General features: G+C 43.9%; 1 protein-coding gene across 17 annotated transcripts in view; it reads left to right on the plus strand.

Annotated features, from left to right (window-relative positions):
- CAMTA1 (calmodulin binding transcription activator 1) overlaps positions 1 to 16,226 on the plus strand; it is a 953,213-nt gene that overhangs the window by 924,039 nt on the left and 12,948 nt on the right. For 11 of the 17 annotated variants that reach the window (XM_073316814.1, XM_073316809.1, XM_073316808.1 and 8 more), the window contains 3 exons: positions 1,170 to 1,363; positions 2,131 to 2,205; positions 6,668 to 6,698. In XM_073316814.1, the coding sequence (XP_073172915.1) occupies positions 1,170 to 1,363; positions 2,131 to 2,205; positions 6,668 to 6,698 (300 nt within the window). The remainder of the gene's footprint in view (positions 1 to 1,169; positions 1,364 to 2,130; positions 2,206 to 6,667; positions 6,699 to 16,226) is intronic. The other 6 variants (XM_073316813.1, XM_073316818.1, XM_073316819.1 and 3 more) reach the window with 3 other exon arrangements.

Raw genomic sequence — 16,226 nt, forward strand, 5'->3', positions numbered from 1 at the left:
CCCAACATTAGGCTTGGTTTAATACAAATGATTCTTAATATTTTGAATGACGTAATTTCTGATACTACTGTTTTCATTTGGACGTAAACAGTATGAACAACCCAAATATTGTCTTCATTGCCTGACCAGTGTGAACTACAAATGGCATGAACATTGAAAAGCAAAATACTTTTTAAATGATCTGTTTAATACTTCTCAGTTATAAAATCTCACTTTTAGAGACAAAATGTTTTTTTCAACATACTTACTTTGTGCATTTATCAGCACTTTGTATATAGTATGTTACGTTGTTTTTTCATTAGTCTGCTAGCTAGACATAGTCCCCTCTTGTTTGTGCAAGTCTTGACACAGCAACAGCTGTGTGTGTAGAAGAACCAGAGACCTTTATCTCATGGCATTTGGCATCTTGTAATGGTGAATGTTGCTGTACCTGTTAAAAGTAAATACCAGTTCCTCTGCAGTTGGCTTACTTTTGTACTAGAATGTATGTGCACTAGAAATAGAAGTACTTACGACTGTAGACTGGACACAAGATCAGAACACATGTTCATGGCTCAAAAGTTAAAACATCTGTGCCATGTCTACATTAGTACTTACACCATTGTTACCAATTAGAAATATAAATTAAAAAAACCCCGCAGCACAACTGCACCATTGCTGGCAGAGGTTGTACTTTAGGTACTAATTTTTCTAGTTTAGACTAGACCCTAGCATCAAGGAGTAATGGTCTCAAGTTGCAGTGGGGGAGGTTTAGGTTGGATATTAGGAAAAACTTTTTTTCACTAGGAGGGTGGTGAAACACTGGAATTCGTTACCTAGGGAGGTGGTAGAATCTCCTTCCTTAGAAGTTTTTAAGGTCAGGCTTGACAAAGCCCTGGCTGGGATGATTTAATTGGGGATTGGTCCTGCTTTGAGCAGGGGGTTGGACTAGATGACCTCCTGAGGTCCCTTCCAACCCTGATATTCTATGATCAACCCTACAACTGCACCCGTTTGTCACAGGGCCATATTTCAGACAGTTTCCAGTCAGTGAAGAAATACTAAGTTTGGTCTCTATTCATAGCAGCGAGAACAGAGTGTATCCTCCCCCATCACATTGCAGTGGGGCGAGAGTCTTGGAAGCCTGCTTCCTGCTGGAATGCCTTAGCCTCTCTTTGTCTCCCTTGCAGTATGCACTTTATAAAAAGATGACACAAGCTGCCATCCTTATCCAGAGCAAATTCAGAAGCTATTATGAACAGAAAAAATTCCAGCAGAGCCGACGAGCCGCAGTGCTGATCCAGCAGTACTATCGCAGCTACAAAGAATGTGGGAAGAGAAGACAAAAAAATCGAGCAGCTGCCATTGTACAACAGAAACTTAGGTGGGTCTGTGGTAAAGGGCTGAAAATTTACTCTTGGAAGAAAGAGAGGAGGAGAGCTAAGTTAGCATGTAGAGGAAAGAAGGCTCTCAGGCAAACTGAGCTGTCGTGCAAGAACTGAAGTGCAGGAACAACCTAGATATTCCTGTCGATGCAGTTTGTGAATCATGGACACTGGCATTACAAGTGAAAAGCCCAAAGCAAAAAATAAATAAAACTGAATGACGCTGCTTTTGAAATGAGAGCAGCATCCTGATTCCTGAATGGAGATCTCCATAGCAGCATGCATGCTAGTTCTGCTGGCTTTGAGGTTCCTCCATAAGTCTGGGTTAGAAAGAACAGTTCACTCAGTTTATTCTCTCATCTCAGATTGTGAATGGCCTCATACAGAAAGCAAATTAATAAGCATCTTAGGGACTCAAGACAGCATCACCAGCAATGCATAAAAATCAGTTTTAAAATTAAAGAGATGATATACACATCAAAGGAGCATTTAAGGAACAGTAAAAAAAGGGACAGGTCATAAGAATCTTACTCTCCAACTACACAAATGAGATGAGGCAGAGGAAAATGTAATAGAGGTAGCGTGTGAGGTTCTTAAGGGCTTATACTGTTTGTATATTGGTATCTAACGCAGCCCTGGACTGTGCCACATTTTACAGGAGAGCCAGGTGAGAAATGCACAGTCCACATAGAATGATTATTCTCCCATTTAGTACTCTTTTTCCTCAATACTGCCCATGACCTGATGTTCCTTTGTTTGTGTTTAGAAGCAGTCTGCTCACCAAAAAGCAGGATCAAGCTGCTCGCAAGATCATGCGGTTTTTACGACGCTGCCGCCACAGGTATGACATCACTTTTATATGGATTTTCCTTACCTATCAGTCCTAGGCCATCCCCAGAGCATTGCGGTGGGTGCAGTATAAGAACTTAAATAGAACAGAATCACTGCAAATCACTCGCAACATCAAGTAACAAAGCCCAGCTGCTTACAAAAAACACTAGGAAAAAAATCTCTAGATTGGGACTGTCACTAAGACATTTAGCTGCATTGCAGATACGGTAAAAGAAGCTAAGGCTGTGATGAGTGGAAGAAGAACAAAGAAACTCTTAGTTATACTCCTTACTTTACTGAAGTTGGCTTTAGTGCAGTTGGGCTTGGGGGGTCTCTGGAGGAGAGTTCAGCTGAATGATTTTTTTTTTCGCTACATAGATTATATCCTAACTGCTTCACAGACTTTTCATTGCACCTTAGCCTCGCAGTGCAGCATGTCACAGCATCCACTATACCTTGGAAGCATCAAGACACAGGTATACATTTAGTGGAGTCACAATGGGTGACTCTGTTTATAATCTAGATAAGTTGAGCCCCACAGCCCTCTAGGAGGGGAGAGACTCAACAGCAAACAAGTCAGTGCAAATGTCAGCCATGCCACATGTCTAAATAAACTTTAAATTGGAGAATAAATACACAAGGCAAGAAGGGTCTCCTAACAGTACCAGGAACTCAGGACAACACTGATTCAATTGTTTGCCTGCAACATGTGGCAGCTGGAGCTCCCATAACAGTGCTGTACTGTGTTCAGGTGACTTGCTTTCATTACTTAATGAAAGGATCTTGTTTGTGATTAACTTGTCAGCCATAACATTGTCTTGACTAGTAGAAATGAATTCAGCTCTTTCAGCATATGTCTTCTCCATAATAACCACACACTTATCTCATCTAGTAAGACAAGGTAAAATACTTGAAGCTAGTCAAACCAAAGTATGTTTAGTTTAGGCCAATGCTGGTTCAGCAAACTAAGCTCTGAAACGGAGGGAAGCACATCGTGTTACTAGTATTTTGGTAAAAGGTTTAGAAATAGTCATCTTTGTATGAGGTCAGAGATACAGACTGGGATGAGGCTGGCGTAGCCCTAGCAGTGGGCAGACAACTTGCCCTGCAGGTTCACATGGCAAGCAGCAGATGCAGCCCAAAAGAGGGACTACTCTAGGTTTCTAAACTAGCGCCAAGTGCTCTTGACATTGACACAGCATTTTGTCAGAGTATGGCTGGCTTGTCCCTCACTACAACAGGGCAGGCAGAGGTGAACTCAAAGGTTCATCTGATCATTCTCCATACAGGTCTACCCCCACATAGAACAGGTACAGAACTCAGAAACGGTAGAGCCCCTCAGATCTCTTAGAAGGCAGGGCAGTCCACATTGAAGTACTGTGCTCCCTTGCCTATGGCCAGTGGAGCAGAGCTGCCGGGGACTCTTGTATTTGGCTAACTTTTGACACCCCCATAAACATAGTTGCACATACAAAAAAGGTCCCCTAAAATTAGCCATAGTGCAGAATCTCCCACCAGTGAGCCAAATACTTGGACTACACCACCATTCCCAGGCTTTTCAATAGGCCAGTCTCTTCCTTGGCCTATCTAATGTGCAATTTTGGCAGCTTCTCTTGTCCTTGACCCTTCTCCTTCTGTCAGCCTCTCCTTATTTGCTCGTTTCCTTAAAGTAGGGCTCTGCGTGTTCATATGTACCTCAAGCCCATGAAGGAGTAGACCTTTCCTATGTCTCTGGCTTAATTCCTTGCAATACCTGGTCAGGTGGGGTCACTATAGCTGTGTAGAGACAGAGGGAATTAGGTCTTGGTTGCTTTTAAACGGGGGGGGGGAAGCAAGGAGGGGAGGGAAATTAACTGTGACCCAGAGAATAAATCTCTTCCTGCCTCAGGCACTTTGGCTGTAGCTCACTGCTCTGTACTCATGTACCATCTTGAGAGCAATTCCTTCTCTGAGCTCAGAGGGTAATGCACTGCTTTGCAAGAAATCAGGGTTGTTTTGGAATTAATCCCTAATTCTTGGCTGGAATTAAACAAAAAGAAATTCTTGACTCTCATTTCCAAGGAAGAGCTGATCATATTTCCCAAATTACCATGCTTCCCCTTCTAAACTGAAAATATGCCCACATCCTTTGTGTGCTATGTACGTGTTTCTACTGCAGAATGTGCATGTGCTTTACTTGGGCAATTGCAAAGGTTTAACACTGATATTTCCTTATTACTAATCTTATCATTTACAAAAGAGTTTTACTTAGAGGCATCCTGGCATTGGAGAAAATTACAAACAAAAGTTTCAAAATCTCATTACTCAGTGAAGCAGCATAAGGATTCCGCATAAAAACCGTGGTCTGAAAAGGTCACACAAAGAACGGCACAGTGGGGATGTTGGGTATTTTTTGTGTTGAATTTGGGAATGTATCCAGATTTTTTAGTAAAATTATTAGAGTAAATTGGATTTTATTCCCTTGGAAATGTAAAAGTGAGCACACCAACAGGAGAAGGCTCCTAGCTCCAGTGACAATTGCAGGGGGTGAGCTAGCACATTCTGAAGTCTAGACTTCACTTACTGCTCTGGATGTTCTGGGTGGTGGGGTGGGAAATGTGACTAGTGGCGTTTCTGGCTCTCTAAAATGACATGATGGAGCTACTTCTTTTGCCTCTGAAAATTCGCATCAGCACGCAAGATACTGTGATGACTGATGCACTATGAATACCATAGAGAGAAAGGAACAGAGAGAGAGCTTAGCAGCATAAGGAAAGTGAGACTTATTAGAAATAGACCTATCAGCTAATGGAGGGGAGGGAAAAACAGCAGAACAGCGAAAGAAAGCCAGACCTTGGCACAGACCCATCAAACTAAGTGTAAAGCCAGTGAATCCTTCAGCTGCAGAAGTTTTTAAACGTGTAACTTGTGAGTGAACATTTGCTAATTCTGCATTTTTAAAATTTGCTTTAACCTAGTTCTGTTGGCCACATCTAGATATTGGAAGTGGATCCTGGAAATAATTCTTGCTAAGAGATTATTCTGTTCCCTTTATGCAAGATTCAGTTAAGCTCTTTTCTTGGGCTTTCTCCTGGTAACCATCTGACTGATATTTTGTCTAAATCTGTTTAAGTAAATTATGAAAAGTTCCTTTCTGTCCAGATCCAAAAAACAGCTCTAAGGTACCTCTCGTGGTTTTAGATCTACTCATTGGCTCAGATCTTCAATGGGGCAAAGCTGATTTATACCAGCTGAGGATCTGACCCAGTGTGTTAAAGGAGTGTCATGAATTTTCACTTACTGCAGTTCAGATGCCATTGGGTCAGTTCATGAGAGAGACTTACAGTTGGTTTGGTTACCTTGGTAACTGATACATGAACATTGCATAGGATAGAGAGAAATGTGAATTTCAATTAAGTGTGCATTGTTGGATGAAGGCAGGATTTTTGGAGCTGAGGCTCATCTCTGCTAAGATATATGCATATGAATATGGGCAGACATCCTGTAGACAAAAATACCCTCATTAACAGATTCTGTACACTCATCTGCGACAGTAACTCTTAAGATAGGAGATGCAGAGATTACTATAGATCTTGGAAAAATATCTATTTGTCCATCTGTTACATATCCTCAGGAATGTGAAGAAAAACATTTATGCTACCATATCATGGTATCAGCATGTCTTACCTTGAAAGTGTTTATTACAGAGCATGAGACAGAACAGGTCTTTCAAGAGATCCACAGCTGAATAGTTCTGAATGTGGATAATACCCAGGCCTGGTAGCCAGTGAGTGACTGACTCTTAGTTTTAAGTGTAAAGGTTGCAGTAGTACCTTTTGCTTGTTGATCTGCCCTCCAGCACAGTGTCCCTGTGTGAGATCAGAATTAAAGGTTTGCATATTTAATGATTCACCAACTATCCTCAGCTAGTCAATTGTTCGTAAATAATATTGATTTAGAGCTACAGGGAAAGGTGGAACCAATGTCAGTTCTAACTGGGCTTGATTTAGCTGAATCGACACCCACTTGCAATCCACACAGTCAGCTTTCAGTAAACTAACATTCTATTTCCTTTCTTTTCCTTCAGTTTATATTTAAAATTTTATCTTCTGTTAGGTAGCTCTATAGTATTGCTAGGCTGTGATTATCATCTGGATTATAGTCCTGTTTTAGCCAGTGAAATTAGGACTGAGATAGAAAACAGCCTATCATGCAAGGGAAGATAGGTTGGGGCTGGAAATGCCACCAGAATAACTATCTGTCTTCATTTTACTTTGTATTGCACTTTACTGTCCTAAAATGTTCTGAACCCTGATCTGCTGCTGCCTGGTGAAGAGAGGGAATCACACAGGCAGCATCTGGGGAGTGGGCCCTTCTCTCTCCAGGCAAATAGAAATACTTTGTCTTCCCTCCATTGAAGTGAAACTATTGTAAGGTTTCTTTGATGCCATGTGTATGCTAATAGCTCTTTGGTATTGTTTTGCTATCTGAAGCCCTCTGGTGGACCATAGGCTGTACAAAAGGGTGAGTTAGCTGCCTGCTAGCCAGTTTCTCTCTCTATTCCATTTTAAATATTTTGCTTTCTGCTTGCTTGCATGGGGCTGCAGCCTAGATATGCCAGTAAGTTTCACATCCATTAATTATATGAAACAAAATACTGTATAAACTAACCCTATTGCAATTACTAACACTGCTGCTTTTCACAACAGGATAGAACTCTGCAGTAGATGTTACAAATGCATGAATAAGTGAAAAAAAGGACTTTTATATCCATCACTGGGCATGCTTAGAAAGTGGTATTGGTGGGAACTTTACAGTATCCAGATTTTTTTGGTTAACAGATTTTTAAACTTGAATGGGTCTGCACTGGCACATGCTAAATGGGTAATGACTTCCTTCGTAATTAAAATGTTGCAGCATTAATATTAGATTTTAGCATAATCTCAGTGAGCTCCTAAATTGTTTTAGCCTACACTAGATGGGTTTCCTTTTGTATTTTCTGACTGAGCTGTAGGGACAAAAAGGAGCTCTCCTCGCTATTTCCTAAAATGGTTAAGCTTTAGTTTTCCTTTTCCTAGGAAGCAGTATTAGGTAAGTTACACACCTGGCTGCCCTGCCAGAGCCAGCTCGCAGGTTTTTTCCTTTCTCAGCTGATATTTAACATGAGAAAGAAGTGAAAATAGAAGGGAGAAGCTGGTGGTATTACAATTATCTGAATAAGAGAGCTGCAGTTGTACAGGTCCCCTACGCAGGGACAGAAATTTTCATCAACCCAGCAATACAACAAACTGGGTGCTGTCCGTGAAAGGGCAAAAATGAGGCCGAGATTTGTTACCACAGTGGAAGAGCAACAGTCATTATGTTCCTGTAATGCGGGGGAGTCTGCTTTCAAACAATGTGTGTGTAAAAGCACCCAGCAAGAAAGCTCAGTTCTCATGTTTGACAATGCAGAGGACAAAGGCTATTTTTCTTAGGCAAAAAGCTGCAGTGCTCATATTTTGTAAATGTCTAGTGGGGAGATTAGACAGTTGCACACACACATCTTATAAACTAAATATCACTGTAAATTGCTCTCTACCAGTTGCAAGTTTAATTTTTGTGAATTAACCCTAACTTCTGCCCGCTATTACTGAGTCTGGTGTGGCCTTGTCTCTTATTGGCTTACTTATTGATCCTAACAAAAAACAATATAGTTATTGCAATTTTTGCAGAATTCGGAGACTTCTGGCACCAATTCTTCTTGCAAATGTCTTTTCATTCACATTTATAGGAAGAGTCACTTGATTTCTTACCTCATGAAATCTGAAGTAAGAATCCTATGAAATGGAGTTCTAAACACAGGTGGACCCAAATCCCTTCATTGTGCCATTTCTCTGAGTCTGACTTCTCTGATGTGATGCCTTGATAAAGGAAGGAGAATTTTGCTGCCATTCACAGACAGTTTAACAGATACAGATATTCTGCAAAGCTATCCTCCAGCACAATTTGGTTTATTTTTAGGAAATGAAGTCCAGTTCACAGTGAAGTGCTTTACACATCTTGCAGACTAATTAGAGAAAGCATGCAGAATTAGTATAGCCTTTTCCCTGCCATACTCCCTTACTAAAGGATTATTAGTCCATTGTTATTTGCTATTCTAATGCTCTCTGCAGACTGAGGCTGGGATTTTCAGACATGAGTTGGGTGTCTAGCTCCCCACAGCCCCTTTGAAAACATTAAGCCTGAGCTATTCATACTGAAAAGGAGAAATCAAATTGTTTTTAGAACGACGCATTTATTTTCAATATATCAGCATTCATCAATTGCAAGGATAAATAATAAGTAAAAGTGATGACCTTTTTTTCTTAATGCAGAAATATATTTAAATTGCCCCCCCCCCCCTTGTGTGTGTGTGCGCGCGCGCAAACCAGAAGTTGGTCTCACTTTCTCTCTGGAAAATAAAATCATTTCCTTTTCATGTGCTCAATAGGAGAGACTAAGGCAAAGCACAAGGCACGCCATCCTCTCATTAGGGCTGGGAACAGAATCCAAGAATCCTGCCTTCTAAGGCCTGATTGTGTGTTGCATTGGTGTAAAATGTTACAGATCAGAATAGCATCATTTTATATTCACTTTACATGGGTGTAAACGACTGCACTTGGTGCAGGGCAGTGAGATTCAGACCCCTAATCCTCTGTTCTCTATACACACCCTTCCAGAGCTCAGAACAGAACAGAGGCATCCTGATTCCCAGTCTCCTCACAGTGTCACTGCTGCTTGATGGTTTTCTGAACAGCTACCAGCATGCTTGATTACAAGCTTGTCAGTTTCCCTGTGCTGCTTCTGAAGGCTCTTGCTGAGCAGTAGTGGGAGAGGCTAAGGAAAGGAGACTCTTTTCCCCTCTCCCAACTGCAACTAAACACTGCATCTGTGTTTCTGAAGTTGCTCAATACTTTTCAGAGAAACAGAAAACTTAGGAGAAAAGAATCCAAAAGTTGGAGTTTGGGAAGAGACAGGAAGGTGGCTTTACCCTTCCTCCCAGTGGTGGGAAGTGAAGAGGTTTCTAGATTTATCAGGCACCTAGAAAAGGGTCCAGAGACAGTACCCTAATGGGAATCCTACTAGCTGGGACATGCTGTTTCTTGCCAATACGCTGTCCTGGATTAAATGGAGGACTTTCCATCTTTCATATTAATGTCTGTTTAACTGAGTTAGTAGTCATGGGGCTGGTAGGTGTTGGGCCTGTGCAGGTGTTTGTAGCTATATATCGGTGTGTTGTTTGCCACAAAGACCTGTGTTATGAGACTGCACTGAAGATGAGCATAATTGCAAATTAACAATTCATTATTCAAAAAGTTATGCTGCTTCCCCTCCAAACTCCTCTCCTACCATCACAGTTTTGCTGCTGCCCTTCAGTCTTCATCCTCTTCAATGAATTGCTCTTTAACTTCCCTGTCCCCCCATACAGTTATCAGTTACCGCTCCAGTCCTCTGCTGCTTCGCTTGTCACCTTCTGCCCTTTCCCTTCACCTACAGACAAGAAGCAGCACAGGTTACCTGCTAAATTCACTTGCTCAACTATTGCAGAATGCATAAGGGGCTCTCATGCAAACTGCACTGCTTCCTGTAGGACAGGCTGTGAAGCTCTGAAAGATTTCTTTCCAGCTTCCCAGCTGTGCACGCAGGTAACACAGAACAAAAGTACTGGATTTGTAGCAGAAGTGAGTAAATGTTAAGAATTTCATTATTCTAGAAATAATAAAATGAGACTTACACTTTAATGTCTCAGAATGAGCCAGTCAGGTTCAAAGCTGAACAGAAAAGCATGAAACAGAAAAGCACACATTAGGAATAGAGGAGAGAACAAAGAAATTGTGCCAACATGCCTTTCTATCCAAGAACAGGACTCCTAAAAGAATACATGCATGCTGCAGTCTCAAGATTACCTACAACCGATACATCTTGCATGGTCTGCACTCTTAAGAGAGTCTGCTGAGAGGACTCTATAGGAGAATGTATGTTAGGTTTCTTCTTTGCGAGATGTCCCTGTGGGTGCTCCACTACAGGTGAAGGTGTGTCTCTGCGCCTTTGCTCAGAGAGTTTTACAGCAGTGCCCGTACGGGTCGGGCACTCACGGTGCCTGTAACGGACCATTGGCACCTCAGTAGTGTGTGCGCGACCCAGACTCCTCCATTCCTTCTCAGCCGTCCCCAGCCTGACACATAGCTCAGAGTCCCATTGAAAACCTTCATTTTTTCAAATAGATAGTAGTTTAAATTGGTAAATTAGGTTAGTTTAGATGCGTTAAGTTTCAATTGTTACCCTTTCGTCCTGTTTCAGAAAAAGAAAAATTATATCCTGTAGCTTAGTTAGAAGTAGCTAGGAAAATGCCTGGTTCGCCAGGTTTTAAAAGATGCACAACGTGCAGAGAGGGCAATGCCTATCTCAAATGGACATGCTCAATGTGTCCATTTGTCTGGGGGAATCTCACATTCCCCAGAAGTATGCCCATTGTAATAAACTGAAAGCTAGGGCACAAAAAGATAAAGACCTGAGATTTACACTCATCCTAATGGAAAAGTCCCTCAAACCAGCCTCTGACCCTGGACCAGAGTTGTCATCTTGCCAAAGGTCACCAGTTTCCTCACCACCTAGATCAGTGGTGGGCAATCTGTGGCCCGTCAGAGTAATCTGATTGCGGGCGGCGAGACATTTTGCTGGTGTTGACCGTCCACAGGCACGGCCCCCCGCAGCTACCAGTGGCTGTGGTTCACCATTCCTGGCCACTGGGAGCTGCGGGAAGTGGCAGCCAGCATGTCCCTGCAGCCTGCTGCTTCCCGCAGCTCCCATCACTGGCCTACATACTCTAAGGACAAATAAAATGGTGGAAAAGCGGCCAGCTTCCTCACCTCACAGAGAACAGACCACTGTAAAATGGTTGCTGACCAAATTGCTCTCATCGGTGCCAGCCACTCCGTGACTCAGCACATAGGGCACTCCGGGCACCTTCGGCACCAACCACTCAGGTGCGACGCTAGTGTCTCCAAGTTGCCTGCCTCCACACAGCAGCACCGTCAGCAGCGCCAAAGGAGAGGGTACTGACAACCGCTCCTAATCCCATGCTGCAGGCTAATGTGCCTAATGCGACAGCCCCACCACACTTCACCTCAGCACACTGCACAACCGCTCCGATCGGCACCCTGCTCCTTGGAACTGATGCTCTCAGCACCATTCCGTTTCCTGCATCATAAAGATTTGGTGGTCTTCCCAGCTCCAGAATCCCCTCTATTAGGCACCGATGTCTCACCGGGGCCCACGGTACTGCACCAGCAGCTCTCTCCGATACCATCACTGTTCTCCATTCTTCCCTGATCAGGACCCTGATTATTGCTGGACCACCACAGTCCTCCTATTCTCATGATCTACCACCTTGGTATGGTCACCCATGGATGGAACCACCAGTGCCCTTCCCCGGTCAGGTTTCAGAGTAACAGCTGTGTTAGTCTGTATTCGCAAAAAGAAAAGGGGTACTTGTGGCACCTTAGAGACTAACCAATTTATTTGAGCATGAGCTTTCGTGAGCTACAGCTCACTTCATCGGATGCATACCGTGGAAACTGCAGAAGACATTATATACACACAGAGATCATGAAACAATACCTCCTCCCACCCCACTGTCCTGCTGGTAATAGCTTATCTAAAGTGATCATCAAGTTGGGCCATTTCCAGCACAAATCCAGGTTTTCTCACCCTCCGCCCCGCCCCCCCGCCCCCCCCCACAAACTCACTCTCCTGCTGGTAATAGCCCATCCAAAGTGACCACTCTCTTCACAGTGTGTATGATAATCAAGGTGGGCCATTTCCTGCACAAATCCAGGTTCTCTCACTCCCTCACCCCCCTCCAAAAACCACACACACAAACTCACTCTCCTGCTGGTAACAGCTTATCCAAAGTGACCACTCTCCCTACAATGTGCATGATAATCAAGGTGGGCCATTTCCAGCACAAATCCAGGTTTTCTAACCCCCCCACCCCCATACACACACAAACTCACTCTCCTGCTGGTAATAGCTTATCTAAAGTGATCATCAAGTTGGGCCATTTCCAGCACAAATCCAGGTTTTCTCACCCTCCGCCCCCCCACACACAAACTCACTCTCCTGCTGGTAATAGCCCATCCAAAGTGACCACTCTCTTCACAATGTGTATGATAATCAAGGTGGGCCATTTCCTGCACAAATCCAGGTTCTCTCACCCCCCTCCAAAAACCACACACTTCCCCGGTCACTGGCCATACTGGAGTCCCTGGGGTTCCTATAGAAGGCACCATAGCAGGTACCACAGTCCACATAGGGAAGACACCAGACTCTCTCCTACACCTTCGGAGGCTTTAGCGGTGGACATACGGGAGGGAGCCCATGATTCAACAGGAAGAGAACACGGCTCCTGACACCTCACCAACCAATAATAATTCCTCTTCCTCACCAGACAAAGCTATTATGTCTCCACCACCAACCACTGCATAAGACTTTACCCACTTTCAGGACCCGTTCAAAAGAGTGGCTAACGAGCTTAATATTGCTCTGGAGGAAGTGTCGGAAACTCAGCATGAGTTAACCGATATCTTACAGATATCTGTCTCCTTCAAGATAGCTTTGCCCATTAATGGGGTCATCGTGGAACTTGCCAAGATGGTGTGGCAAACTCCAGCCACAATACCCCCAACCTGCAAGAGGGCGGTCCAAAAATGTTATGTTCCCTACAAGGGATCTCGGGTCCTCTTTTCACACTCAGTACCCAACTTGCTGGTAGTGAAAGCGGCCAATCAAAGGAGCAAACAACAACACTTTAGGTCCACTCCTTCTGATAAGGAGAGTAAGATGCTGGAGCTATTTGGCCACAAGGTATACTCTTTCTTCTACACTACAATTTCGGGTGGCGAATTACGCAGCTTTACTTGCCAAATATGACCACAGGAATTATGGCAAATTTATGGAATTTATTAATGACATTCCTGAGGAAAAGCGACAACAATTCAAATGTCTGGTCTCCGAAGGAGAGATGATTTCGCGCACGGCTCTATAGGCCACACTGGATGCTGCTGACATGGCCACGGCTACAGCTTTAGTCATGCGCTGTTGTCATGGTTCAATTCTTCGTCATTCCCACGGGAGATACAAAATACTGTCGAAGATTTCCATTTTGATGGAGAAAAACTGTTCGCAGCCAAAACCAATTAAGTACTGCACACCACGAAGGATTCACGGGCCATCCTCCGGTCCCTGGGCATCCATACACCTGCCACAAGAAGGAGACAACCATATCAACAACCTAGATACCCGTCCTACACACAGCAACACCAAAGACCATATGATCAACAGCAAAGACAGAGGCAGAGACCACAACGATGATGCCCTCCACCACCAGCGGCATCTCCACCTACTTCCTCCAATAAGCAAATTTGAAGTCTTGGTTGACGGTCAGGAAGACCTCTCACCCGTTTCAGCACTTACACCATCCATCCAGCTTTTTGGAGACTGTTTGCTCCCATTCTATCCCAATTGGGTGGTTATCGCCACAGACAAATTGGCCCTGGAAGTCATCAGATTGGGCTATACCATTCCTTTCCTGTCTTATACCCCCCTCTTCACCCAGCCCTCCCCGTCCCTCTTCAGGGACCCCTCGTTATGCAAGAGGTAGAACATTTCCTCCAACTAGGGGCAAATGGACCTATTCGTGACGGCTTGCAACACAAAATGCCCCAAATTCTGCTCCTGAGCCTGTCTGGGGAAATAATCAATGGGGGACGCAGTCATGATCAGCTGGAACACAGACCTTCTATATGCATTCCCGCTGATACCATTACTACCCAGAGTAATATGGAAAATAAGGACCAACAGGGCCAAGGTCATCTTAATAGCCCCCACATGGCCGAGACAAGTGTGGTATCTGTAAATTACATAGATGTCGGCATGTATCACTATCACACTCCCTCTTCAGACTGATCATCTGACACAACGGGAGGGCCAATTCCAACATAGGGATGCTACATCTGAAGTCCTGGCTCCTCCATGGCTCTCTAATGAGGAGCTAGTTTGCTCTGAACAGGTCCAGCAGGGGCTACTACACAGCAGGAAACAGACTCCATGTAACACTTATCTCCATAACTGGAAAAGATTTACTTCATGGTGTGCTGCTAGACAAACCATCACAACATCTACACCTCTTCTAATTGTACTTGACTACCTCTTAGAATTGAAACAGTCCGCTCTATCCCTCAGCTCAGTTAAGGTACATCTTAACTGATCTTGCGGCTATCTTTACCTTTCACCAAAAAATCGGCAACACTACAATCTTTGCTCACCCAATCACAAAACAATTCCTTAAGGGCATCCAAACCCTTTATCCGGATGTGAGACCGCCTACGCAACCCTGGAACTTAAACTTGGTCCTTAAACAGTCCTCATGCTTAAACCCTTCGAACCTCTAGCAAACTGCTCCCTACTACACCTCTCCATGAAGGTGGTGTTTCTAATAGCAATCATATCAGCCAGAGGAGTGGGAGAAATCAGAGCGCTTATGGCAGACCCACCATATACCATCTTTTATAAAGATAAAGTAACGCTAAGTACCCATCCCAAATTCCTTTCCAAAATACATTCCTTCTTCCACATCAATCAACCGATACATGTACTAACCTTCTCCCCTAAACCACACGCCAATGCTTTTGAGGCTATGATGCACACCCTCGATGTTAGGAAAGCACTGTCTTTTTACTCGGACAGGACCAAGCCATTTAGAGTCTCATGGAAGCTTTTTATCTCCATAGCAGAAAGTTCTAAGGGTAACTCCATATCCACTCAAGTATCTCTAGATGGATATCCGGATGCATTCACTTATGCTATCAATTAAAAGGCATACAACCTCCAGCAGGGATCAAGACACACACACTACTAGATCCATATTGGTGTCAGTAGCATTCCTACACAACGTTCCCCTTATAGACATTTACAAGGCCGCCACCTCTGGGCCTCAGAACATACCTTTGCTAAACAATATGCTGTCACACAAGGCCTTCAGGCGGATACTCGACTTGGTTGAACTGTGCTATCAGTTGCTTTTCAGCCAACTCCGAAGCCCCTACCATCCTAGGCGGGCACTGCTCTTCAGTCACCTGAAGTGGAGCACCCACAGGGACATCTCTCTCGAAGAAAAGGTTACTCATCTTGTGCAGTAACTGAGGTTCTCCCAGATGAGTGTCCCTGTGGATGCTCCACTACCCACCGTCCTCCCCTCTACTTCGGAGTTAGGGGCAGGCTCCAGGGTAGAGAAGGAACTGAGGAGTCTGGATCACACGTGTGCTATTGAGACGCCAACGGCGTGCGAGGGAGGCACTGCACCTGCGCAACCTGTATGGGCACTGCTGCAAAACTCCCCGAGCACCGGCGCAGGGATGCACCTTCACCTGGAGTGGAGCACCCCCAGGGACACTCAGCTCAAAGAACCTCAGTTACTGCTCAAGGTGAGTAACCTTCTCGTCGCATTCAATAATGAAAATAAAGACCCAGGTAATTTTGAAGGGAGAGAGTTTGGGGGACAGAGCATTGATTTCAGTGGAGCTATGGCAAGTTATACCAGCTGAGGATCTGCCCCTGGGATTTTAGTGTGGCGTTCTGCAGCGGCTAGAGAGTTCAGTGCTACCTGTGAATGGAATGTATTTAACATAAGAATTCTCTTGCTATTGTTGCAGTTTAAATGAATTGTAGGGCATATCGGAAACTACAGGTGCAGTACATGTGCAGGTTTCTCCATAGGCTATATATAGTAGGATGGATGGGATTCAAATCTCTTAGTTACACACTGGTACGAAATATCTAAATGGCTTGATTATATGACCAAAAAACAGCCAGGAACATCAATCACTTCGCTTTTATTTGAATTGTATATGATTTCACTGTCTGTCTGTATCACAGTCTGATATATAGTAAAACATTGATTCCTCAAATGTTTTTAAAAAAATGCTCTGAAGTTTCACTGTAAGTGGCTGAAATTAATGAGAAATTGTCTAAATT

Source organism: Lepidochelys kempii, chromosome 18, assembly GCF_965140265.1.
Source record: "Lepidochelys kempii isolate rLepKem1 chromosome 18, rLepKem1.hap2, whole genome shotgun sequence".
NCBI lineage: Eukaryota > Metazoa > Chordata > Testudines > Cheloniidae > Lepidochelys > Lepidochelys kempii.